Genomic DNA, 26516 nt, shown 5'->3' with positions numbered 1-26516 from the left:
GTCTGCATGTAGGCAGTTCAAGGTCTCTGTATGTCAAGACTCAGCGTCCTTTTATGTTTCTGCCCTAACATCCTAGTTTGTGACTGCCATCTTTGGTGAAGGTCTTCTCATTCCCAGAAAATACGAGGCGGGAAGGGGCAAAGGGAAAAGGGGGCCAGGCCTTCCTTTACTGTGCTTCCCAGTTTTTTCTTGCATCTCATTGGCCAGTAAACTAGCTGGGAAGAAGCTGGAAGTGTAGTCTTATTCCAAAAGGCAATGTTCCTCTCTAAAAGTCTGGGTTCTGTTATTACCAAGGAAGAAAGACTGCTCAACAGTATGTGTGTATATATGTGTGTATATGTGTGTGTGTATATGTGTGTGTGTATATGTGTGTGTGTATATGTATGTGTGTATATATATGTGTGTATATATGTGTGTGTATATGTGTGTGTGTATATATATGTGTGTGTATATGTATGTGTGTATATATATGTGTGTATATGTGTGTGTGTGTGTGTGTATATATATATATAGAGAGAGAAAGTATTAAGTTACATGATCATAAGGTCCCACAACAGGGTGTCTGCAAGCTTGAGGAGCAAGGAGAGCCAGTCCAAGTCTCAAAACTGAAGAACTGGGAGTCCAATGTTTGAGGGCAGGAATCCTCCAGCATGAGAGAAAGATGTAGGCTGGGAGGCTGGGCCAGTCTCTCCTCTTCATGTTTTTCTGCCTGCTTTATATTCATTGGCAGCTGGTTAGATTATGCCCACGAGATTAAGGGTGGGTCTGCCTTTCCCAGCCCACTGACTCAAATGTTCACCTCCTTTGGCAGCACCCTCACAGACACACCCAGGATCAGTACTTTGCATCCTTCAATCCAGTCAAGTTGACACTCAGTGTTAACCATCACAGGTTGTGTGTAAATCGCTGAAATTGGCCTAGGGTCATTTTGCAAGGGCCTTCTGCCCAAAGATGGGTGGATTCCCTGGGAGTTCGGTCAGCAACACACCAGATTCTTCTGTCTGTTTCTGAAGGCTGACTTGACTTCTGGAGGCTTCTTCCTGGAGCAGGCCTAGTTGGATGAGATAAAAGTACTCTTTGAGATCTCACAGAGTAGGATTACTTGAGTTATAAAATCTAATCATAGACTTAAAATATGTAAATAGGAGCTTTCAGATTCCAAGTTCAACAAGCATTGTTCACAGTTAGTGGTTTCTTTTGTGATATTTTGGGAAGAACATGGGCATACAATTTGGCTCTACCATTTGCTACGTGACCAGCTGCCAGTTCCTGAACCCTCCTGTGTCTCAGTTTCCTCACTGATTGTTGAGAGGAGTAAATGAAATCATTTGTGTGTGGGTTTGTGTGTGTGTGTGTGTGTGTGTGTGTATGCAATACAGGTTTCAATGTAGTTGTGATAATATCGAACGGATTCTTTTGAATCTTATTTTCTTTATTCAATGCCACATCATACTCATTTTCCATGTTATACATGTTTACAGTGTCAATATTCATTTAACCATTTTCCTATTTTTGAATATTGAAGTTGGATATTTGCTTCCAGGTTTTCCTGATGCAAAAATCTTTGAAATTATTCATTTAACTAGATTTTCAGAAATTAAATTGCTGGGTTAAGGAGATTTGGATATGTATTGCCAAATTAGTTTTCCAAAAGGCTTTAACTAATTTATTCTACGAACAGCAACAGAGAACAGAGCACATTTTTGTCATTCTTAAGCATGTCATAAGCCGTATTCATACTCCAGCCTGGGAAACAGGAGCAAAACTTCCTCTTAAAAAAAAAAAAAAGAAATGCATTATTATAATTTGTAACATGACAATTTTATAGGTGAAAAATAGAATCCTGGTTTTAAGTTTTATATGTTTTTTTACGACTAGTGAGATTGCATTTTATTCATATGTATTTTCCAGTTTGAATTCCATTTTTGTAAGTTGTTTGTTTGTCTGGTATGGCTCCAGTGCATTAATCTGTTGAGTATTAGAATACAGAACATCTTCAACATAGATTCAGTTTGGTGTCCTGATTGTGAACATGACTACATCTGTGTTATATGTGTGTGATTGTATTCAACTGGGAATATGTGCTTTTTGGCTAATGTACAAATGCTGGGTGCACCAGAGATGTGTCTGGAATTCATGTGATGAGACCTTTACCTATTTCTCCTTCCAGAGAATCTTTAGTTGTAGCTGGAGAAAAGGCAAGCGAATTCCTTTTGGAGCTGGGTAGAAAGGGCATGGAGTGAAGGGTCATGAAGTCAGTACATTCCGTTGTGGATTTGTGCCTGTAATATGCTGATTTCTACCCTGATTTTCTACCTCTCATTTTGCCTGAAGTGACACTGTCCCTAGACCAGTCCCTGGCTAGCCTGCATCATTTCTTTTGGGGTTATCTGAGGATCTGAGGTCCATGTGTTTCACAAGTATCCACAGGACGTGCCCACCATTCCCCTGCAATTCAATTCCAAGTCTGTGTTCTGAAGCAGAGGTTTCAGCCCTGGGGAGACACTTGTGGGTGTTGGGGGTGAGGGGTGGGCCTGGGGAAGGACTGAGTCATGAAGGTCACCAGGGCCTCAAGGAAGAGAATGAGTTTCACCAGCTTTACCTCTTCAGAAGGGATCTCAGCCATGCAGATTCTTGGAGGTAATTATGAGGCTTTTAAAGTTCCAGAGATGTCTTTAGCTCTGAGCAATGTTCTGAGGAGTAAAGTCATCATCAGCCCATTTTGGCCCTATGTGGACATCTTCTTTCCCACTCTTTCCTCTTGGGAGGAGGGACTCCAGTTTCACAGCTTGCCAGGGCCTTGGGCTTGTAGTATGGGAAGAATATGGAGCCAGGTGGAACTCTTGACCATAAGGATTTCATGTCCTGGTGACTTGAGTCTTGAGGCCCAGAGACTGTTTAGAATCTAAGCAGCTACAAAATTGGGACTTGAGGGGGACTCAACAAAACTTGGCTTTAAACATTAGAATTAACAACAAGAGAATGGTTAAATGAGTTCAGGTATAAAAGACTGTGCAGTAGTTAAAAAGAAATAAGGATATAGACATAAAAAGATCTTTGAGATGTACTGTTAATTGAAGAAAACAAGTAGTAGAATAAATTTAAAAATACAATCATGTTTATGCAAAAGAACAACAAAAAAATCCTAGCTTTCCCCCCAACATGTACACAGATGAAACCATACCCAGGAGGTGAGGAAGATGCCATACTCAATGGATGACAGTGGCTGCCTCTGGGCAGTGTGTGTGAGGGTCAACCGGACTTTGTACTTTGTTTTGTTCACATTTTAAAAGATAATGTAATTACATCTTTCTGCTGTAATCAGAAATAAAACACAGAACAACTGGCTTGAAAATCTGGGATCCAAATCCTTCTGCTTATCTGAGATCCAGGTGGTCACTGGCTCAGTCCTGATGCAGAGCAATGGCACTGACATTGAAATTGCACTAAAACCGAGCTGCAGCTCACCATGGACATGCTGTAGGACTCCAACAAACCAGGAAGTGCTCTGAGCTCCACAGGGTTGCTGTATTAAATGAGATAATATATGAATGTGCTTGCAAAAGTTAAAGTGGGAGACAAATGTAAGGTAGAAATACTATAATGTGTCATTACATTCTTGTCCTAGCTCCCAAAATGAAAGTGGGATAAGAATGCAAGCACCACAACCCGATGAAGTAGATACTATTATGATCCTCTCCATTCCATAGTTGAGGAGTTAACTTTTAGTTAATTTTCTATTGGTCATTGGGCTGTTCAGCTGCAGTCATAGCTTGAACCCAGGCTCCCTTCTGTTCTCAACTGCCACGGCATGTTGAAGCACTTGGACACATTTACAGCCATGTATATATATTTACCGTTTGCTTCTTGTAGCAGTTTCGACAAAGTTGAGATTTAAACCTCCAATAACAATATATGAAACTGATTCTAAACACTGTTGAGTATTTATGATGTGTTTGTGCTAGGCATTGTAGGAATAACAAGTGGCCAACATTTTCTGATCATCTGCTGTGTGCAAGACTCTCTTCTAAGCGCTGTACATGTATTAGTGCACACAACTTTATGCACGAGGTATACACAACTTTATACAAGAGGTACTACTAGGCTCATTTTACACTTGAGAAAAATGCTGCACAGAGAGTTTAAATGTCTTACTCAAAGCAAAGACGGAGATATGGTCCCTACCCTGAGTCCAACATGAGTGAAATAAATAAAACAATGGCGCAGTGCTGCAATGCGGCTATTTACAAAGTTCCAAAGGCGCTTAGAGAGGACCATCCCTGCAGGGGAAAGCGAAAAACTTTGTGTGAGATTCTGAAAGGCAGAGGTTCGAGCAGTGGGGCCACATGTGCAAGGCCCTGGGCTGAATGAGAACCTGATCTCACGTTCTGGGTCAGAACCGAGCTCCATCGGGACCGCAGCGCAAGCCAAAGAAATGCAGTGGCTGCTGTCCTAGGCTGGCCCTTCCGCATAACCTGGGGGCATCCGGCAAGGGGCTCCGTGTGGGCCCCCAGCTCCGGCCACACAGAGCCCCGCTCCCCTTGGGCCGAGGGATTGGTAAGCAGCAAACTGAGCTGAAGCGGCCAGGAACCCCCTTACAGGGCAGAGTGAGGACTGGTGGGAGAGAAAAGCCTCAAGGGACTATAGCAATTGGCTGCTGCCTTTTCCACCGTGGAAGGGTCGGGTTGACACTCCCAGCGTTGGGGCTTATTCAGGTAAAGATGATGTCTGGAGCCCCTCTTGCTTCAGAGACCTCCCGTCCTGCGCGTGTCACTACCTCCCCAGAAACCAGACGGACCTTAAGAGACTTAGCCAATCATCATCCACGGCCATTACCGTGGAGAGCCCAGTGCTGTCAGTGAGTTTCTGATTGGCTGTTGCTGGATGGGGGCGGGCCCAGAGAGGAGCCCCGCAGCCTTGTGAAGGAGCCCTGCTTCCCTTCGTTCTCTCCAACTCAGGACGGATGGTGCCCCCAAGTGGTCTGTAGGGGTAATGCCTCGCGCTGTTGCCCCGCGGAGGGCAGGCTTGGCTTGCCAGGCTCTTGGAGAGGAAAGCCTTTTAACCTAAATGAAGTAGAAAGAGAAATACCTAAACTTGAATAGGAATCAGTCGTGCTGAATATTTATTTCTCAGAGAGCTCTCAGCCAGAATGCCTGTCGTCGGTTCCAGCTCCACACTAACTCAGTTTCCTTTTTTTCTTGGGCCTCATCTGTCAGATGGGGACAATGATAACGCCTATCTCCAAGGGTTGCCATGAGGTTTCAATGAAATTAATATGTTTAAGGTTCACACAGTGCCAGGCACACAGTAGGTGCACGATAAGCAATAACTGGTGGGGATCAGTATACTGGTTAAGAATGAGCATTCTGGATCAGGTGTCATGACTCACGCCTGTAATCTCAGCATTTTGTGAGGCTGAGACAGGAGGATAACTTGAGTCCAAGAGTTTGAGACCAGCCTGGGCAACATAGTGTGACCTTCTCTCTGCGAAAAGTAAAACAAAATTAGCTAGACGTGTGATGTGTGCCTGTAAGTCCCAGCTACTTGGGAGGCTGAGGTGGGAGGATCACTTGAGACTGGGAGGTCAAGGCTGCAGTGAGATGAGATTGTACTATTGCACTACAGCCTAGAAGATAGAGTGAGACCTTGACTAAAAACCAAACAAACAAAAAAGCGTTCTGCTGTTTGAAAGAACGGCTGTTGAGTCCCAGCCCTGCTTAGCACTAGCATGGTGGGATTACATAGCCTCCCTGTTTCAGTTTCCTCATCTGGAAATGAGACTAACAATAACACCTACTTCATGGAATTGTGGTTTAATTGTGATAATACTGATAAAATACCCAATACAAAGCAATCCATAAATGTTGGCTCCTATTATTCATATCATTTAACTATTATGATTATTATTTCCCTTCTTCCTCCCCCAGGCAAGAGGCCATTCATCCTGAGTTGGCCCTTCTGAAAGAGGAATAGTGGCTTGCTTTGTCTGGAGTTAGTCTGTAAACCTATGACATTCACATGTATGAAGATAGGACTTGGAAAATCTGTATATCATATTCTTGTCCACAATGTGCATTATTCTTTTAGGCACTGTTTTCTTAAGCCCCACTGGTACCCAACAAAAGCATAACATTGTAATTATTAACTTTTTGGTGCAGAATTAGTTTATTAGTTTATTAGAGTATCTTTTAAGTTGACTCTAGTGTTGAACAGTATTCTGAGGGCAGTGTACATAGAAGGACATGTACTGATGAAGATAAGGGTTTCAGGGGTTTGAAATCAAAGGACATAAGTCAGCATATACTCTAGGGTGAGCCTGGGTTGGGACCAATGATGGTGAGGTGTGTGGTGGTGTTTGGATGATTGGCTGGAAGCAGGGAAGTCTGGAGTCTGAGTCATGGGAAGATTACTGGACTAAGACTTGGAGATCTGAATTCTGGCTATAACTAAATCACTCCCTGGCTGTATGATCTTGGACAGTCACTTATATTTTCTGAGAACTGATTTCTCTGAAGTAAAATGAAAATAGAATATGATTCTTTTGTGTAGTGCATTATAAGCACTCTATAACTGCTAGTTATTATTCATAGTGTTATGAATAATTCCTCCTCAAAAGTATGTTGCAAGAATCATGGAAAAATGTAATCTGTTAAATTTTTATATTTCAAGAGTGATGAGCACCTAAGATCACCAAATTAACAGTTTGGGAGCTTGGCAAGGGTTAGTCTACCTTTCCTTGCTTTCCCATTTTGTAGTTCTTATCTCCTCTTCTGTCCTTAGTTAAAAGTCTAAAAGTCTATCCTTCAAGTCACACAAGTGACCCAGTTCAATAAGGACCTTCATAGTTCTTTGGATGCCTTCCTACTCTACCATACATTTGACCACCTTCCATCATTTGCCCCACATACTTCCTTCCCTTCTGGCCTATAAGAGAGGACTCTAGCTAGAGCTTAGGGCCTGCATACAGTGGTCTCATGTATATTGGCAGCCCCAGGATTCCTGGGTTCTTCTTCGGGTGAATGACTTTGTAATTGAAGCCCAAAGTTTAAGGGTGGTACTGCTAAGCACATATTGTGGAGATAGGTGGGTAGGACAGCTGACACCCTCTCCAATTAATCCTCCAGCAACAATTTTTGGTGTGGTTACTATAGCCTGGTGACTTTGGAGGCCAGATTCTTCCATTCTGAAGATATATGTAGAGTTATTTCTCAGTTAAAAATGAAGAGAGGCATACTTTTTAGTGGGAAAATATGGGGCTTTTGTGTTGGGCAGATTTAAAGTTGAATCTGGTCCTTTACTATGTAATCTCAGAACTAGTTGCTTATTTCCACAGTTTGCTTATCTATAAAATGGGGACAATTGGAATACCACTCAGCAGTAAAAAGGAGTGAACTTTTGATAAATGCAATAACATAGATGAATCTTAAAATAATCATGTTGGGTATAAGATGCAAGACAAAAGGATTACACACAGAGATTAGAAAATGCAGACTAATCTGTAGTGTCAGAAAGCAGGTCAATGGTTGCCTGGGGATGAGCAAGTGGAGGGGCAGGAGGAAGGATTACAAAGGGAGATGGGAAAACTTTTGGAGCTGAGAGATATGTTCATTACTTTGATTGCAATATGGCTTCCCAGGTATATACATATATCTAAACTTATTAAATTGCATATTTTAAATATGTGCAGTTTATGATATGTCAGTCTTTCAATAAACCTGTTAAAATGGGGTAATAAAATCTATTCACAAATAGTTGGTGATATTTTAATGAAGAAAACACGTTAAAGTGCCAGAAATACAGCAGGCGATCAGTAATGGGCACTGTCTTCTTCCCCATTTTCATACCTTAAAAAAGAACACTAGGGAATTAACTTTGGCATCATAGTTATATGACAAAGCCTATAAATGGCACTAATACCTTAAGCAATATAGAATACACATTTTCCTGTCTTTCTTGGTCTCATAGGTACAGTATTATAAAGATTAAATGATGCAATCACATAAGGAACTTTGAAGTATTCTGGGCATATAGTAAGCACTCATTAAATGTTTTTTGTTGCATTTACTACTATGTTATGATGGGTTTAATGGAAGGCATGGAGTGAATAATCAGTAAATATTGGTTACCCATAATTGTACTTATTTTCATTATTAAAGTGGATAAGGAGGAAAGATTTGTGAAAAGATCAAGGAAGTTGACTTTCAAAAGAGTTTGCTTTTCTTGAGATTTGATAGGGCTTGGATTTTTATGTTTGGTTGGTGCTAAATTGTGACAGAAAACATCTGGAAGAAAGTTGGTCAATGTCTTCTACAGGAATATAGCAACTCATTATGATTGTTAATATAGATGGTATTAAAGGTAGCAGGTGCATTTATAATGATCAGTGAATTTAAATGGGATTAAATGGTTTCCAGCCGTAAACAAAGTGGTACCAACATTTGGTAGACATTATCTTAGCGTCAGACATAAGAATCTCCTGAGGCACTCCTTAAAATGCAGATTTGTGGGACCTACCCTCAAAGTTTCTGATTCAATGGTTCTTGGATGGATCAGGAATCTGCAGTGTAACGCACACACTCAGTTGATTTTAATGCAGGTTATCTGTAGATCATACTTGGAGAAGCACTGGCCTAAGACATTTGGGACCTTGGACAGCTCCTTGTGACCTTGGACCTAGGTTTCAGGACCCGAGACAGAGCCCAGAATTTCCAACTCCATACCTTGTGGGAAATTTACTTTAATTCTCAAGGAAGCATGCTCGTTTTCCTAGAAACAACACCACCACCACCAGCATTCCTTAAATCCATACTTTTGGAAACTGAAAGTTCTGATTTCTGGTGGCCAATAAGGAGAAGGCACACATGGTGCACCCATAGGAGAAAATAGTCTAAACCCAGAGTGCTTAGCTTGGAAACTCTGATGTTGTGAGGGTGCATGTAGTTTTCAGAGGATCTGAGACCCTCATGAAATTGTATGTAAATTTGTGAGGAAGCTTATGCACGTATATTTTCATGGATGGGGAAATATTTCTCCACTTCATAGTGGAAATATTCTGGATACACCAATGTACATGCTTTTAGGTACAACTTATGTACTTTGATGGACCTCTTAAGATATGTGTGGGTGACTAGAAAATTTTATTTAAATTCTTCCTTGTTACTCAAGCAACTAAAAAGTATATGTATCCCTTCAAATATGAACATATCAATGAAAACAAGCAAACGATCTCTGAAGGTGTCCAACTCTGACATTTCAAGCTATAATTTGAAAAACTCTCAAGTATTGTGATTGAAGTCTATTAAAGTTGGTACAGAATTGGATATATCTCACCTTGGCTAATCTAGAAACTTTATATTACTGAAAGAACTGTCTTATTATAAGCCACAGCTAATGTGAGAAATGAGGTTATTTGGATGACTAAGGAATTTTTTTCATATATTATTTGATCATTAAATGTTCTTATTTTTGACAGCCTTACGAAAAGACAAGGAAGTGATAATGGAGTATTGAATTAGGTAACATTTGCAGCAGGTCAAACTATTTCTATAGACAAGGTGATAGCCATTCACAATATTTCACTTACAATATGTTCTCAAAGGCAACCCATTTAATAGCAAGCAAATTATCACATTCATCATCTGTGACCTGTCTGGTTGTAAACCATAGCTTAATATTCTAATATGTGTAATATATCTGTAAAGATAAATTTATTCTCTCAAAGGCATAGCTGATTTGAACTTCTGTCTTGAAAGTGTTGTTCTTTGACTATGAAGAAAATTCTCTTGAGTCAGTGCCCCAAAGACATGAACTATTCCAGTGATAGGAGGAAGCAGGGCTGTTAACATGCTCATTAACTCCACAAGAGACTACAGCTATACTTTGGGAGGCAGATTGTCTCAACAACCCTGACGTTTTTCTTCCTATGAGGAATAGTGAGATAGAAATTACTGGCTCAAGGCTCCAAGCAACTCAGATAGCTTTGTAAAATTATCTGTACTAATTTCAAAGCAAAGATAACCCAGAGAGTTTGTTTTCCTGGCTTCTACGACACCAGCTTCTCATGTTTCATTCCTCACTTCTAATCTCCTTGGATGCTCCCTTTCAGTCTCTTTACTGGACCCATCTTCCTTGCTTGACCTCCTAGGCACCTTTCTGGCTCTTATGTATGCCACCTCCCTGGTGGATTTCATTTAGTCCCATAATTTCAACACCATCTATATGCAGATGACTCACAAATGTAAATCTCCATTGACCTTCCCTTGAGCCTGCAGGCTCATAAATCAAACTGTCTACTTGATGTCAGACTGCCTACCTGACTTGAGTGTCAAACAGGCATCTGAAATGTAAAGAGCCCTACACAGAACTCTATCATCTGCTTTTTCCTCTCCCTAAATTGTCTCTGGTCTCTTTCTTGGAAAATGGCACCATCTTCCAAGTTTCTTAAGATAAAAACCTGGGAGTCACTCTGTTCTTTTCCTTGCATTTAACATCCAGTTAATCTTTAAAATATATATGTTTCGTCTTTAAAATATATCCCCAATATGTTAGCTTATTTCCATTTCTACAACTATCGCCTTCAGTTTGAATAATCAACTTCTCTCCTCTGGACTATTTTAATGGTCTTTTAATTATTCTCTCAGCTTCCGTTTCTGTCCCATTCCAATTCTTTCTCCAAACAGCAGCCAAAATAAAGGATAAATGACATCATATCACCCTTCTTAACACTCACCAATGGCTTCTCTTTGCATTTTGTACAAGATTTGGACTTCTTTATTCTTTTTTCTGTGGCCTTTAGAACCCTACACGATATGGTTGGGTCCATATCCCTGACTCTTCTCACACTCTCTCTTGCTGCTCTGCACCAGCCACACTGGCCTTCTTTCAGTTACTGAAACAAGGCTGTTTCCTTTGTTCCTCTTAAAATGCTTTGAATGACCATGGATTACCAATAGGATGCTGCCGACATTTGGGGACCTCTTAGCCGACCCTCTCTTTAGATGCCATCATATAAATACTTTCTATACTGAGCTCAAGTCCTTTTCTGAAGCAAAATGGTATACCAGGGATGCACATGGATTGCTAATGCAGACTCCCCTTAAGGGAGTCTCTTCTAATGATTAGAATGGAAACAAAATGAGGTTTTGTTATCCAGAAATGAAAATAACTTAAGAAGACAGGACTCAAATATACACATGCTTTGTTCTATAACACATTTTCTTCACCTTATTTTAACTTTTGTAGTATTAAAGTAGTTTGGGCCTGACAGTCATCTTACACATATTTAAATGACTTAATAAAATGACATGTTATATGGTTTAAGAGAGGTAAATGCTTTACAAATTTGGAGAAAGAAAACAAAGGGGATCTACTTCTTTTCCTAGGCACCCAATTTTGTGGCTGTTAAGAGTTTTGTTCCCAAGTCACAACCAGACTCTTATATATGTCTCCAACACTCTTTTCCAAGGTTGTCTCCTGAAGTTCTCTGCATGGACCCAACCAGCTCACTACTTCCAATCTTTTTATTACCTGGGTCATGCCATCCTCACAGCCTGGAGATTGTTCACTTTAAGGCTCAGCCTAAATTCTACCTCATTTTTGATTCCTTCCCATCAGAATGAAATGTTTCTTCCTCCCCTAGCATGTTTCTTTTACCTCTACTTAGCATGTATTTCATTCTCTCTTGTGCTCCAGTGGGTTGAAGACATGGTTCTCTCTTCCCAGCCTGCACGTCTCTGGAGAGCAGGGATGACTTTCTGTCCATCTCGGCATCTCTCACTATGCCTACCCTATGCTTTGCATCCAATGACGAATGTTTTCGTTCAACAATTATGTGTCTATCATACTCCAGGCACTGGTCTAAGCCCTTTAATATAACTACATAGAGAAAGTTTGTGACTGAAGTTTACATTACATTATTATTTTCAATTAAATAGATTTGCATTTTACTTCAATATTGCAAGACAGGTGGCTTCTCTTCTATTTTTTAAATTTTAGATGACGGACTTAAACAGATGGCTATATTTTTGATTATATGTCATCCCCAGATTTATTCATTTTTCTGCCCTGTTCTCACTGTTCAGAAATGGAGCCAATTTCTTTATACACATGAATACACAGAGACACTTCTAGTTCGGTGGGAGGGGACACGGGTGGGTGTCTAAATCTGTATTCACCCTCTGTCATTTTAGTTGAATTACTTTATCAGAGTCTGTTTAAAAACTTTTATTAATTGAATAAATCTGTATTGAGCATCTTCTCTGCACAAAGCACTGTGACCAGTTCTCCTGTCATTTGTTTTTCACTCATAGGAGGCACTATTTCTCCTAAACAGACACTTCCAGTCTGGCTTTTAGGGCTGGTAGTGACTGGAGAGGTGAGACTCCTGGTCATAAATGGTTTGTGTTCGGGTGAAACTAGAATTCAGGATGCTTGACTTTCAGTCCAGCACTCTTTTTACCTTATCAGTGGTTTGTTTTATTATTTTATTGTGTACTTCTCATTATGCCTGGTAGTTTGAAATGCAATGATAGTTGCAAACTGCAACTGTCTGTGATTATTATCACTACTATTACAGGTCAACCTGAATTGAATAATAATATCTAAATGTCATTTTACAGTAAAAATGAAGTAATACTCTTCTTCTTTGTTGTCTTCCTCTTCTATTTTTAAGATGGAATTTTACTCTGTCACCCAGACTGGAGTGAAGTGGCCTGATCATAGCTCACTGTAGCCTCAAACTCCTGAGTTCAACTCCTGCCTTGGCCTCCCAAAGTGCTGGAATTACTGGCAGGAGCCACTGTGCCCAGCCTATACTCTTCTTACTATCAGCATTCACTCTTGAAACAAACCAGCATAAAACCAGCATAAAATAAACCAGCATAAAACCAGCATAAAATCACCACTGAAGTGATTATTATTTTTTTGCCAAATTCAGCCTAATATTGACTGTATTAACTTATTAGTTATAACATTAATAGTTGCTAAAAAGGACAAGCCCTGAAAATCTCAGTGGTTTAACTCACAGGAGCTATTGCTCACACAGTGACAGTTTAGTGCAAGTGTTCAGTGAGAGGCCTTCCATGTGGTCATTCACAGATCCAGGCTCCATTCCGTTTTGCGGTTCTGCCATTTTTTAGGGCTTCAGAATCTTTTTATTTCACTGGTAGTTGGAAAACAGAGAAGGTAGAAAATGTGTAGGAAATTTCCATAGATCAGATCTGGCACTGGAGTTGTTCCTGGTTCACAATCCATTGTCAGAAGTCTGTCCCATGGCACTACCTAGAGGCAAGAGGAGCCATGCAGGGAATATGGCGTCTGGGTGAGGCACCCATTCTCTAGCAACAATTATGGACTGGAGCATGAATACTCAGCCTCTGCCACTATTTGGGCGAAATGGTAAAGCCAGTAAGGTCTGTCTTCTCATGCCTCCAGCTTCTTGTTTCTCTTCCCTTTGTCTCCATTTATGATCCTCCCTTCACTTCCTCCCTGGCCCTATTGGTACCCAGTCCTCTGCTCTTCATCAAAAACTGCTCTCAGAAAGGAAGCAATGGTTGCACCGAAGTCTAGTGACAGATGAGGCTCAACCCAAGGCTCTCTTCATTTTAACAGAAGAAAGCCTCTGAGAAGATATGAATTTCTGATGAGAGAATTCAAAGGCATGTGGAGTATTTTTGGGGAACAGGAAGCATGCAGTCCCTAAAATTAAACCACATGTTGGGTCTGGCTGTATCTTTCTACACAGCCCAAAACAACAGGACTCTTAAGTTAGGAGCAGATTTTTTACTGTCTGATATAATTTGGAAACTTTTCATAAAGAGAGGTTGTTATGGGCTGAATTGTGCTCTCCGGCTCTTATGTTGGAGCCTGAACTCCCAGTACCTCAGCACATGAGTGCATTTGGAAATAGAGCCTCTGAATGGATGACTAAGTTAAAATGAGGCCCATAGAGTGGCCCCAATCAAATATGACTGGTGTCTTTCTAAAAAGAGGAAATCTGGATGTACAGGGGAATATCAGTGGCACTTGTGCACAGAGACCATGTGAAGAGGCAGCAAGAAGGTGACCATTTGCAAGCCAAGGAGAGAGGCCTCAGAGGAAACCAAGCCTGCTGATACCTTGACCTTGGACTTCCGGCTTCCAGAACTGTGAGAAAATAAATTCTTGTTGTGTAAGCCATCCAATCTGTGGTATTCTGTTGTGGCACCCCTCGTGAACTAATACACAGGTTCTCCCATTTTGTATTTAGATCAATGCTTTAAAGTATGAAAGGGGGTTATGAGAAGGGATGGGAGAATGGAGTCTTGACTGTAAAATAATCAGAGATTAGTGAAGGAGCTTGCCAATATTGAGTAAGTGGGCACTAACATCTCCTTGAGAAGCCAAGGATGTAATATGTTAGATGTCCTCTCAAATGGTGAATATACATTGTCAACTTTGAGTTGGCCTCTCCAAAAGGTGGTCAAATAAATTTGTACTTGTTTCCATTTGTGTTTTGTGGACTGATTTTTCTTAATTTACATTTGAGAAATGGAAAATTTCTGTAAAATACTTTAACAATTGAAAATAAAAATTCTGATTAAATATTAGTTAAAATATTCTTGCCCTAAATGATACCCAACACTTAGCTATCGATACAGAACTGGATGATTAAGTTTTCAGTTTTCATTTGGTGGCATTGTGGTCAGCACAGTCAATCTGGAGCATTGGACTACCTATTTTTAAAATTTTTTTTGCAAAAAATTGCTTCTGAAAGTCAGCAGTTTGGTGGCATTGTGGTCAGCACAGCCAATGTGGAGTCTTGGACTACCTATCTTTTTTTTTTTCTTCCAAAAAATTGCTTCTGAAACTCAGTAATTGCCAACATGCTTTTTTACTACCCAAAGCTAAGTTCAGGACTCCAAAGTGCCTTAGGGCACATCAATACCTGGTGGGCAAAATGTTTTTCCTTTCTTGCAGACCATCAGTGGCTCTGGGCCTTTTCCAGGAAACAGGGTTGGAGAATCAAACCCAATCACAAATCCCTTGTGGGTGGACAGGAGAAAGCAGCAGGCTTCTGGCATCCAGAGATAAGAAACAGAAGCAACATGGTCCTGTCAAGTTGTTTCTACCATGCTGTGTTAGAATTCCTTTCTATTTATCTTAAGAAGCAGTCATGAGCTGCTTAGTTTGAGATTTTCAGAAAGCAAATTGTCTTTGTGGCCAAAAAAAAAAAAAAAAAAAAAAAAAAAAAAAAAAAAAAAAAAAATTAACCATCTGGCTAACTCAAAGACATCAATATTGAAAAAGGAGCCTGCACAGTGAGAGGGGGCAGGTGGTACAGGAGAATGAGTCCTGAACCAGGACTTGGGCAACAGATGCCTATGTGTCCTGGCTAAGTCCCTGAACCTTACGTTTTCCTCATCTGTTGTAAGTGTGTCTTGGCTGGGCTGAGTGGGACTCTTGGTGAATAGAATGAGGAGACATTGCTATCTCTGTGTACCTATTTGTAACCATTAATTTACAAAGGGCCTAGGGAAAAAAGACTTCTTTGCTGTCCACAGTGATGCCAGAGGTTAAAATATCTGTAGCCATGTCTGATGAACTGATGCGTGTGTGTGTGTGTGTGTGTGTCTGTGTCTGAAGTCCTATTTGAGGGAGGGTGATGGAGGTCACTGAGAGAGAACTTCAAAGAAGAGAAAAAGGACTTGGGCAAAGGGAACTTGATTTTAGAATGAGACAAGTGTTGGGATACAATGTGGCAGCAGAATCAATCTTGAACTCATCTAGATCCAGCCATCCTAGGAGAAAAGAGTTTTGTTTGTGAATCTAAAGTGCCATACCAACAAACACATGCTGAGGACCCTTCTTCCCATGGCTGGAAATGAGACAGAAAAAACATTATCCTTCTCATTCTGAAAGGAGGTGTTGATCTTATTGTGCAGGGCCAACTCACAACTCCATGACACCATTGTGGGACGGAGACCATGGCATTGGCTATGATTACAGATTTAAGCCATGAGTACATGTATGCATCCTGGGGATTACAAAGAAAGAACTTGGAGAAGAAGGGTAATGTGTAAAAGACAAGACTTCTTTCTTGTCAGCAGAAAACAGAAGGCCTTGAGATTATGTAGATTGAAACATTCAGCTTCCATGAGGGAGGATATGGCTGGGGCATGATCTTTGAACTCAATTCTAGCTCTAATCTCCAATATTTTTCAACCTGAGAAAGGATTCAACAAACCTTTCACAAATGTAGTAATAGTGATATATATAGTTTGTTGAGTTTGTTACCATGAATCTTCAAGATCGGTGGCAGTAAACCCAAATTAAGGTGAAGAATCTGGAAAGAAGCAAATTAGCCAAGAATACATGGTGAGCAAGTTGTCTGCAAATACATCTGATTTTAGAGTTTGTACACATTCCATTACACCTCAACATAATGGCAGAAGACATTTTAGAATGGCTTTTTGACCATTTCTGATAGGATGCCCAGAGAAGATGCAGCTGTCATCAGAGAGCTGCCATGTCAGGGCCCTGAGGTTGGAACTGCAGTGATAATGAGGACCAGGACAAGAGACTGCAGCACCTTTACATCCGTGGAGGCTCTGTGGCTGGCTGCCCCATGGCTGGGACATGTAGAAAGTGCCCCAGTGGAGTCATCAAGACTGAGCCCTAAGTGAAATAGTGAGATGGAAGATATTAACAACAACCACAACCACAAAATAGGCTATTTATGCAGCATTGTTACTGGATATTGTCATGCTCAGGACTGAGCTAAAGGCTTTACAAACATCTCTTTTAATCCTCTCACCTCCATGAGTTCACTGCTAGGATCCTTATGTTACAACTGAGGTTCAGGGAGACTATGCAAGTTGTTTGATGACAAAGCGCATGAGCGGCAGGCAGATCCAGGATTTGAGCCCAGGTGAATGGGACTCAAACCAGTGCATGTAGAACCACTAGCCCACATTACCTCTCTAGATTGACACTCTGTTTAGTGTCCTCTTCACCCCATTCTGAATCTACCTCCATCTCCCCTCTTCCTCTGCATGGGGGCCCTTTATTTCTCCCTCCCGAGGTCACTGGGGTCCAGTGCTCCCCCCAGCTCTTCTCCCCAGTTATTACCCGAGGAATGGCCCTGTTTCAATCATGTATGCTGTAAGGCTGCAGAGGAAAAAGTTGAGTTATTTTTCATATTGTTTAAAAATGTTTCTGCTGTAATCACTCTTTATATTTACTTGTATCAAAATCCGTACCAGGAAAAAAATGGGTGATTTTTCGTTAACCCCAAGAGGATCTGAATTGGTTTTTTGCTGGTTAATTTAATTATAACAAACTCAGTGAAGTCACTGTGTTAAACAGTAAAACAGTTAACAGTGGGTTAAACATTACAAAATCCAATTTCCTATAACAAATAAACAATGATTGGGGATTGCAATTTCCTACCACGGATAAGTAGGTGAATTTTATAGTCTCAAGGTTAAAGGCTGTATAATATTTAACCATTATAGTTAGAGAAAAATCCTACAAGAGACCTCTATGTACAAACTACTGAATTTTATGATGACAAGATACAGAAAAAAATGTAAATCTGGCAAAAAAAAAAAAAAAAAAAAAAAAAGCATTCTACCCTCTTACCTGTCTAATGTTTGTATTCTTAGTGGGTTTAAGTTAACTGACTGGTAAATATTTTCCAATTCTTTTCTTATCTGTATAACAAGGTGTAATTATTAGCTTAGTGCAGAGTATTCTCAAAGCCTCCTGTCAACAGGTCAGTTTCTTAATCTCTCAAGACTGCTCTGTGAAAAACTTGTGACTTCTGGTTATTAACTGTAATTTTAATTAAAAGTTAATTAAAAAATTTAGGGTTTATAATTTTAATTTCCATAGTATGAATTTAAAAGTCATTTGCATTTGACTTGCCTCTAGTTGACAAATAATATCTTTGACCCTGACAAAGGAATTTTAAGAATTGCTCAAGGAACTCCTTGTTCCGCTGTGTTTTTTTCTGCGGTAGAACAAGGGGTGATTTTACGGTTTCTGAAATCGTGACATTCAGAGATCCTTTCTGAAGCTGGTCTAGCAGGTTAATGCAATATGGGCATTGCTTTCTCGAAGCTGAGGTTACAGCAAACAGCATTCTCCTATACATGAACAAAGAACGCTGGTTCATATAAGGGAGGGTGCCACACAGGGGTTACCATGAGGTTGCATAAGCCAGAAAATGAGCCAGAGGGGACTGCTGAGTCCCCGGAGAGCTGCCATACAGGCTTGGATTTCTTAATTTTTTTATATATTCTTGTATAGTCTGTTAAAACTACATCTATTGAGTATTCAAAGCACTGTGCCAGCATTATAGCTATTAAGGTAAACAAGATAGACTAGTATTCTCAAGTGACTTACAGCTTCATGGGGAAAACAAATAGATAAATAAATAATTGTGAAAGGGTGTGATAAGTTTCACAACAGGGAAAGATTAGGGTGTTGGGAGAACAGAGCAGGGGGGACCCAGCCTCATCAAGTGGAGGTCGGGAAGTGACCTTTTCTGAGGTCTGAAGGATGAGTAGGGGAAGCCAGTGGAGGGAGGAGTTGAGGAATGAGGTTCCAGATGGTGAATTCTTCTTGTGCGAAGTCCTAGGAGCAAGAGATAATGCGATGCATTGGGAATTGAAAGAAATCTACTGTGGGAGAAGAGGAGGTAGTTGCAGGATGTGAGAAGCAAGTGGGAGAGTAGGCTGGAAAGATAGGTAGGGCTCCACTAGACAGGCTGTGGTGAGGTGAGAGTTTAGCTAAAAGGCACTGAGGAACCACTGAAAGGTTTAAAGACAGAACGTGATGGAGTGAGTCATATTTTAGGACTTTAGTTATTTTTAGGAAAATAACTCATTGTGATTAAAAGAATAGATTGGAAGGGGACACAATTAGGGGCACTGAGACCAGTTAGGAAGCTACTGTAGATTTTCAGTTGACAGATTTTGGGGGTCTGGACTAAGGCAGTGTCACTGGAAATGCAAATAGATTGAAGGGCATTGAGAAGGTAAATAGGCTTGGTGAAAAATTTAATGTGTATATGAGGAAGAAGAAGAACCTAGTGTGGCTGGTGTACGAAAATGCCACAGATTGAGCTATTCAGGAATAGATTTGAGATGGGGAGGATGATGTTCAGTTTTGGAGTTGTTGAATTTTGGTCCATTTTGGGCTTGTTGAATTTAGCAGGATGTGAGTTACTTGGGTCTGGAGCTTGAGAGACTGGTATGAGCTGGTAATATAGATGGTAAATGAAACCTGGGAGAAGGTATAAAGGGAAAAGAGAAGGGAGACTAGGACAGAATACTGAAACATCAGCATTTGAGTGACAGGGAGAAGAGAAATGTCCTATGGTTAGAGAGTAGGAGGAAAACCAGGGAAGCCTAGGCCAAGGAAGAGTGTTTCAAAAAGGGAGAGGTTAATGTATCAAATGCTGAGCACAGGTTAAGTAAGGTAAGGACTGAAGAGTGTCTGTTGGAGCTAGTAGAAGGTAGACCTCGGAATCTGGTAAAGTTTAAGAGCAGTTGTGGGCCAGAAACCAAACTGCACTGGAGTGGAAAGAAGAGGAAATGAAGGCAGAGCGTTTAATCACTCTCCTTCAAAAGGAGAGGGGCTATATTCTGAAGAGGACATGAAGCTAAGGGAACATGCTTTTTTCTTCTGATGGGAAAGAGGCAGTAGAATGAGTTAAGTTTGAAGATGCAAGAAACAGATGGCATAATCAATAAAATGAGGTGATGGGGAGTGGGATCCAAAAACTGAGGGGAGGAATTAGGCTTAAGTAGGAGGAACTTTAATTTGTTGAGTGCAAAGGGGGCAAATATGAGCACAAATGTAGGCATCTTGCAGATGTGGAGGCAGGAATTTGCCACAGCAACCCACATTGGCTAAGAGATTGCAACCACTCCCATTATTCTAGCCCTCTGTCATTTCCTTTTAGCTGGGACAGCTTAAGACCAATTTAGATAACATTTTAAAAAGAGCTTTGAAAACGGTAGATGATTAGAAATATAGTGGATTGAAATGATTATGTGAAGTGATGTGAAACGGTGGAAAAACTGGCTATGAAATTTACTTGTGTGATTTTGGGAGGGCGCCTTTGCCTCACTCAGATTCCTCAGTTTTCATTTATAAAGTAGCCTCTTCCTACCAGCTCTACAGAGTTATTGTTACCTTCCAGTGCAGTGGCTATCAGTGTGGGTTGTACGAGTGTTGTCCATAAAGGGTGATGTGGGATGGGTAGGGCAAGTTTTAGAAGTGGTAACAGTGAGGAAAGGGTGGCATTTGGTGAGCAGAGGGAGATTCAGGAATTCTGGACATCTCACAGTCCACTTGACAGTCTCACACACATTGTTCCCATCTCCACACCAGATGACTCCCCCTGCCCCAAATAGTGTTACTTTAAACAATTAAGCTTTTCATTTTCAGTTAATTGTATATTCACATGAAATAATACTGAGCGGTTCATGCACTTTTTACTCTGTTTCCTCCAATAGTAACATCTTGCAAAACTAGAATATAATATCACATCCAAGATACTGACATCGACACAGTCAAGATACAGTACATTTCCATCACTATAAGGATCCTTTGTGCTGCCTGTTTTTTTCAGTCATACCCACTTCCCTTCCTCCTCTCCTCCCTCCTTAACACTTGGCAACCATTGATCTGTTCTCCATTACTATAATTTTGTCCTTTCAAGAATGTTATATAAAAGGTTAATGTGAGATTGGCTTTTTTTTTTTTTTTTTAACTCAGTCCATTTTCTTTGAAATTCATTGAAGTTGTTGTATGTATCAATATTATTGCTGAGCAGTATTCCATGGTATGAATATTTCACAGTTGTTTCTCCATTCACCCATTGTAGGACATCTAGGTTGTTTTCAGTTCGGGGTTATAACAAATAAAGCTGCTATAAACAGTCATATATGGATTCTTGTGTGAACATAGCTCTTCATTTCTCTGGGATAAATGCCCGGTAGTGCAGTTGCTGGGTCACATGGTAGTTGTATGTTTAGTTTTTAGAGAAACCGTTTTCCAGAGTGGCTTGTACTCATTTTACCTTCTCACCAACAATGTATGAGTGATCCAGTTTCTTCATAACCTTGAAGGTTTTTTCATAACCTTGATCTAGTTCCTTCTTAACATTGCCAGCATTTGGTATTATCACTATTTATTTATTTATTTATTTATTTATTTATTTATTTATTTATTTTTTGAGATAGAGTCTCACTCTGTCACCCAGGCTGGAGTACAGTGACATGATCTTTGCTCACTGCAACCTCCACCTCCTGGGTTCAAGTGATTCTCATGTCTCAGCTTCCTGAATAGCTGGGACTACAGGCATGCACCACCACATCCAACTAATTTTTGCATCTTTAGTAGAGATGTGGTTTCATTATGTTGCCCAGGCTGGTCTCGAATACCTGACCTCAAGTGATCCACCTGCCTTGGCTTCCCAGCGTGAGCCACTGCACCCAGATAGGTGTTGTCACTATTTTTTATTTTAGGCATTCTGATATGTGTATAGAGATATTTCATTGTGGTGTTAATTTTTCATTTCCTTAATGGCTACTGATGTGAAAATATTTTTATTTGCTTATTTGTCATCTGTATATCCTTTTTGATGAAATGTCTATGTAATTTTCTCATTTTCTTATCTGATTATTTTTTAACTGTCACATTTTGAGAGCTCTTTTCGTATTCTAGATAATAGTCATTTGTTGAATACATGGTTTGCAAATATTTTCTCCCATTATGTAGCTTGTCTTTTCATCCCCTCAGCAACAGTCTTTCACAGAGCAAACTTTTAAATTTTGATGAAGTCCAATTTATCATTTTTTCCTTTTATGGATCATGCTTTTGGTGACAAGTCTAAACATTCTTTGCCTATCCCTGGATCCTGAAGATTTTCTCCTAAGTTTTTTTTTTTTTTCTAAAAGTTTTATAGTTTTATGGTTTATATTTAAGGGTCTTTGTTCGATTTTGAGTCAGTATAAGATGGAAGACTTAGGTCAAGGATCTTTTTTTTGGCCTATAGATGTCCAATTCTTCCAGAACCATTTGCTGAAAAGGCAGTCTTTTCTTTATTGAATTGCTTTTGTTCCTTTGTCAAAAATGAATTGGGTATATTTGTGTGGTTCTATTTTTGCAGTCTTTATTCTGTCCCATTGATCTATGTGTCTCTCCTTCCACCAGTACCACAGAGTCTTGATGATGGTAGCAATAAGTCTTGAAAATAAGTAGACACATTCCTATTACTTTATTTTTATTTTAGCTGTTCTAGTTCTTTTGTCTTTCCATGTATTCATTTTAGAATAATCTTGTCCATATGTATAAAATAATCTTGCTGGATTTTTGATAGTAGTTATGTCAAATCTGTATATCAGCTTGGGGAGAATTAACATCTTTACTATGTTGGATCTTTCAATCCATGAACATGATATGTCATTTATTTAAATAGTTGATTTCTTTAATTGGCATTGAATAGTTTTTGACATAAAAGTTATAGTACATGTTTTACATCTAAGTCTTCAATTTTTTGAGTGATTTTAAGTTATATTGCATTTTTAATTTTTGGTATTCATGTATTCATTGCTACTATATGGAAATATAGTTGCTTTTTATATGTTTGTCTTATATCCTACCACCTTTCTGAACTCACATTAATTCTAGGAGTTGTTTTTTTGCAGATTCTTTGGGGTTTTCTGTATAGACAGTTATGTCTACTGCAAGTAGGAACAGTCAGTCTTATTTTTTTCTTTCTGATATCTATTTCTTTTATTTTCATATGCTGCCAAATTGCGTTGGCTAGAGCTTTCAGCACTACGTTGAATAAGAGTGTGAAGGTGGATATTTTTTGCCGCATTCCTCATCTTAGAGAGAAGACATTCAGTCTTTTACTAAAGTATAATATTACTGTAGGTGTTTTGTTCCTTGTCAAGTTGAGGATGTTCTCTCTTATTCCTATTTTTTGAGTTTTTTTTAAAAAATCATAAATGGGTATTGAATTCTCTCCAGTATTTTTCTGTACTGATTGATATGATCCTGTGATTTTTCTTCTTTAGCCAGTTAATATAGTGGATTACAGTCTTTGATTTTAAAACAGCGAACCAACCTTGCATCCCTAGAATAAGCCCCACTTCATCATGGTGTGTACTTTTATTATATTCTACTTGCTAACATTAAGAATTACTGCTTTTATATTCATGAGGGTTATTGGCCTTTAGTTATCTTTTTTGTACAGTCTTTGTCTGGTTTTGTGTTTTGAGTAATAGTGTCTTCATGAAATGAGTTGGAAACTGTTCTTTTTTCTTCTGTTTTCTAGAAGAGAATGTGTAAATTGGTTTCATTTCTTTTTAAAATAAATGTTTGGGAGAATTCTCCAGTGAAGCCATCAGGGCCTGGAGATTTCATTTCTGCTCTTTATTATTTCTTTCTTTCTGCTTGCTTTGGGCTTGTTTTCCTGTTTTTTTTTTTTTTTTTTTTCTAGATTATTGAAGTGAAAGCTTATAGTATTCATCTGTTACTTTTCCTTTCTAATGTATGCATTTAGTGCTGTGCATTTCTGTCTCAGTACTGCCTTGAATGCATTCCACAAATTTTGATATGCTGCATTTTTCTTTCATTCAGTTGAATGTATTAAAAATTTCCTTTGAAGAATTCCTCTTTGCCCTGTGATTATTTAAAAGAATGTTATTTAGTTTCCAAGTGCATGGAGATTTTCCTGCTATCTTTCTGTTATTGATTTCCAGTTTGATTCCATTTTAGTTGGAGAACACAGTCTACGTGATTTTAACTCTTTTAAATTCTTTTAAATTTGTTCTATGACCCAGGATAACCTGGTAATCCTGGCATATATTCCATGGGCACTTGAAAATAATGCATATTTTGCTATTGTTGGCTAGAGTGTTCTATAAACACTGACTAGATTCTGTTGGTTGATAGATAGGAGTTTTTATATCCTTGCTGATTTTCTGTCTAGTTGTTCTGTCAGTTGTTGACAGAGGAGTGTTGAAATCTCTAGCTATAATTGTGGATTTGTCTATTTCTCCTTTCAGTTCTATCAATTTTTGCTTTGTATATTTTGCAGCTTTATTGTTTGGTACAGACACATTTAAGATTACTACATTTTATTGGTGGATTGATTCTTTTATCACTGTATGATGTTCCTCTGTTTCTGGTAATTTTATTTGTTCTGAAATTTACTTTATCTGATATCAATATGACCACTTCTACTTTCTTTTGATTGTGTGATCTATCTTTTTCCATTCTTCTATTTTTATTTTATTCTTTTTCACTGTTCAAGGTTTATTGGGGGTTTTAGTTGGTATGACACTTGGATAGTTGGTTGCACTGTTTATATGTAGGTTTTTTTACATTATATGGTGATGTACACTACTGATATACATAGTTCACACAATAAGATCCTTTGTAACAATTATGTACAAGACATGCAATATTGGATTTATACACTGGATGCCAGGATGTGACTGATTGGGAAAAAATGTTGGACTAGGCATTGTTCAGTGAGGGACCCAGGAAGTTATATAACATAACGGTAAACCTCCATCTGGCTCAAGGGGCAACTGCAGCATGTGCAGCATTGGCAGTGGTCCCTCAGAGGTAGTAGAACTATTTCAGACTAACCAGTTTAGGACTACTCAGGATTAGTATCATCCAGCATTAGGATATAGCTGTAGGATTTTACAAACCATTTCTATTTCTAACTTTAGGAATTGATGTTTTTCCCAGTCCATCTTAATATTAATGTTGTAATCACAGACCAGAAAAAAGGACAACATGCACAACCTCCAACTAAAATCCTGTTATAGCCTAAACAGTGAAATGGATGACATCAGAAGACTTTAAAATTGCAGCTTTGGCTGGGAGCGGTGGCTCACGCCTGTAATCCCAGCACTTTGGAAGGCTGAGGTGGGTGAATCATCTGAGGTCAGGAGTTCAAGACCAGCCTGGTCAACATGGTGAAACCCCTTCTCTACTAAAAATACAAAAAATTAGCTGGGCGTGGTGGTGGGTACCTGTAATCCCAACTACTCGGGAGGCTGAGGCAGGAGAATTGCTTGAACCTGGGAGGTGGAGATTGCAGTGAGCCAAGATTGTGCCATTGCACTCCAGCCTGGGCAACAAGAGTGAAACTCCATCTCAAAAAAATAATAATAAAAAAATTTAAAAAATACTGCAACTCTTTTTGGATCCCCCAAAGTGTATCTGTACTCTTTTTCAAATGGACCTCTTCCTTAGGAGTCAGAGTCACCTTCACAAGGTCTGAGATTGCATTCTGTACCAAGATGCAAGCAACACTAAGGAAGACATCATCCTTTATTCCATAGAAACCCTTAATAATGGTGGAAATTGGGTGTACCCACCTGAGATTCTTCATTATACTCTCTGCCAAATCTGCCACAGAGAGTCCAATGGCCCAGGATGTGTAGCCTTTCAGTTTGATCACCTTGTAAGGACTCTCAACCGCCTGCTTGTGAACCTCTTTCCACTGTTCCTTATCTGTATCAGTCCCTAAATGTGAGTGCAGAGTCTTCAGGGAGACACCAGCAACATTCACTCCATTCCAAAAAGGCACACTAGGATCTCCATGTTCCTCAAGGACCCGCCCATGACAGCTTAATGGGTGAACTCCCAGCTTTCCCCCATCAGGTAACGGAATTGGGCTGAATCCAGATTGCAACCACTTCCAATAACACGTTTTTTTGGGAAAGTCACTTATCTTCCAAGCCACATAGGTCAAGATATCCACTGGATTTGAAACAATAAGCAACTTGCAGTTCGGGCTGTATTTTACAACATTAGGAATGATGAATTTAAAGATGTTCATGTTATGCTGGTCCAAATTAAGATGGCTTTCTCCCTCTTGCTGACGTGCCCCAGACGTGATAATGACCAGCTTGGAGTTTGCAGTTACATTATGGTCTTTGCCAGAGATAATCTTTGGTGTTCTAAGGAAAAGGCTGCCATGTTGGAGATCTGTCATCTCTCCCTTCAATTTGTCTTCCATGACATCAACAAGAGCAAGTTCATCTGCCAAGTCCTTCATTAAGATACTGATGGCACAGACCATGCCAACAGCACTAACCCCAACAAATGTAATCTTAATGGGGGGGGGGTCTGTTGTTGTTTTAGAAGATTATGAATCAGCTGATCCTTGAGAGTTGCAACACTGGACTTGGAACCAAAAGGAATTGGGAATGCATGTCAGGCAAGCACTGGGGGCACGCGGCAATGAGATCCGGACTTGGTGGCAACAGCTCCAGCACCTCCATCCTTTTATTCTTAACCATTTATTTTAAACCATATTATTTGCATTTAATATGATTATTGATACATTAAAGTTTAAGTCTGCCATTATATATTTTGCTGTATTTTCTCTCTAACTTTTATTTCTCAATTTTCTTTTCCTTTTTTTCCTGTTCAAAATGCAGGCTGCTTGAACATTTTGTAAAATTTCACTTTGATTTTCCAATAGTGTTTTG

At 39.5% G+C, this 26516-nt stretch overlaps 1 protein-coding gene across 1 annotated transcript; it reads right to left on the bottom strand.

Annotated features, from left to right (window-relative positions):
• Positions 1–923: 923 nt before the first annotated feature.
• LOC103221011 (L-lactate dehydrogenase A chain-like) lies at positions 924–26220 on the bottom strand (the record flags this gene model as incomplete). Its single annotated transcript, XM_038007666.2, is given in 9 exon segments — positions 924–1051; positions 3307–3526; positions 4386–4574; positions 4837–5040; positions 18017–18125; positions 25209–25671; positions 25674–25743; positions 25745–26137; positions 26140–26220. Coding segments are annotated over 9 exon segments (1857 nt in total), but the record flags the coding sequence as incomplete, so codon positions are not given.
• Between the last annotated feature and the right edge of the window lie 296 nt (positions 26221–26516).

Source organism: Chlorocebus sabaeus, chromosome 14 (genome assembly GCF_047675955.1).
Source record: "Chlorocebus sabaeus isolate Y175 chromosome 14, mChlSab1.0.hap1, whole genome shotgun sequence".
In the NCBI taxonomy this organism is placed as follows: Eukaryota; Metazoa; Chordata; class Mammalia; order Primates; family Cercopithecidae; genus Chlorocebus; species Chlorocebus sabaeus.
The sequence above is the reverse complement of the archived record's forward strand: the minus strand, read 5'-3'. Positions and strand labels throughout refer to the sequence as shown.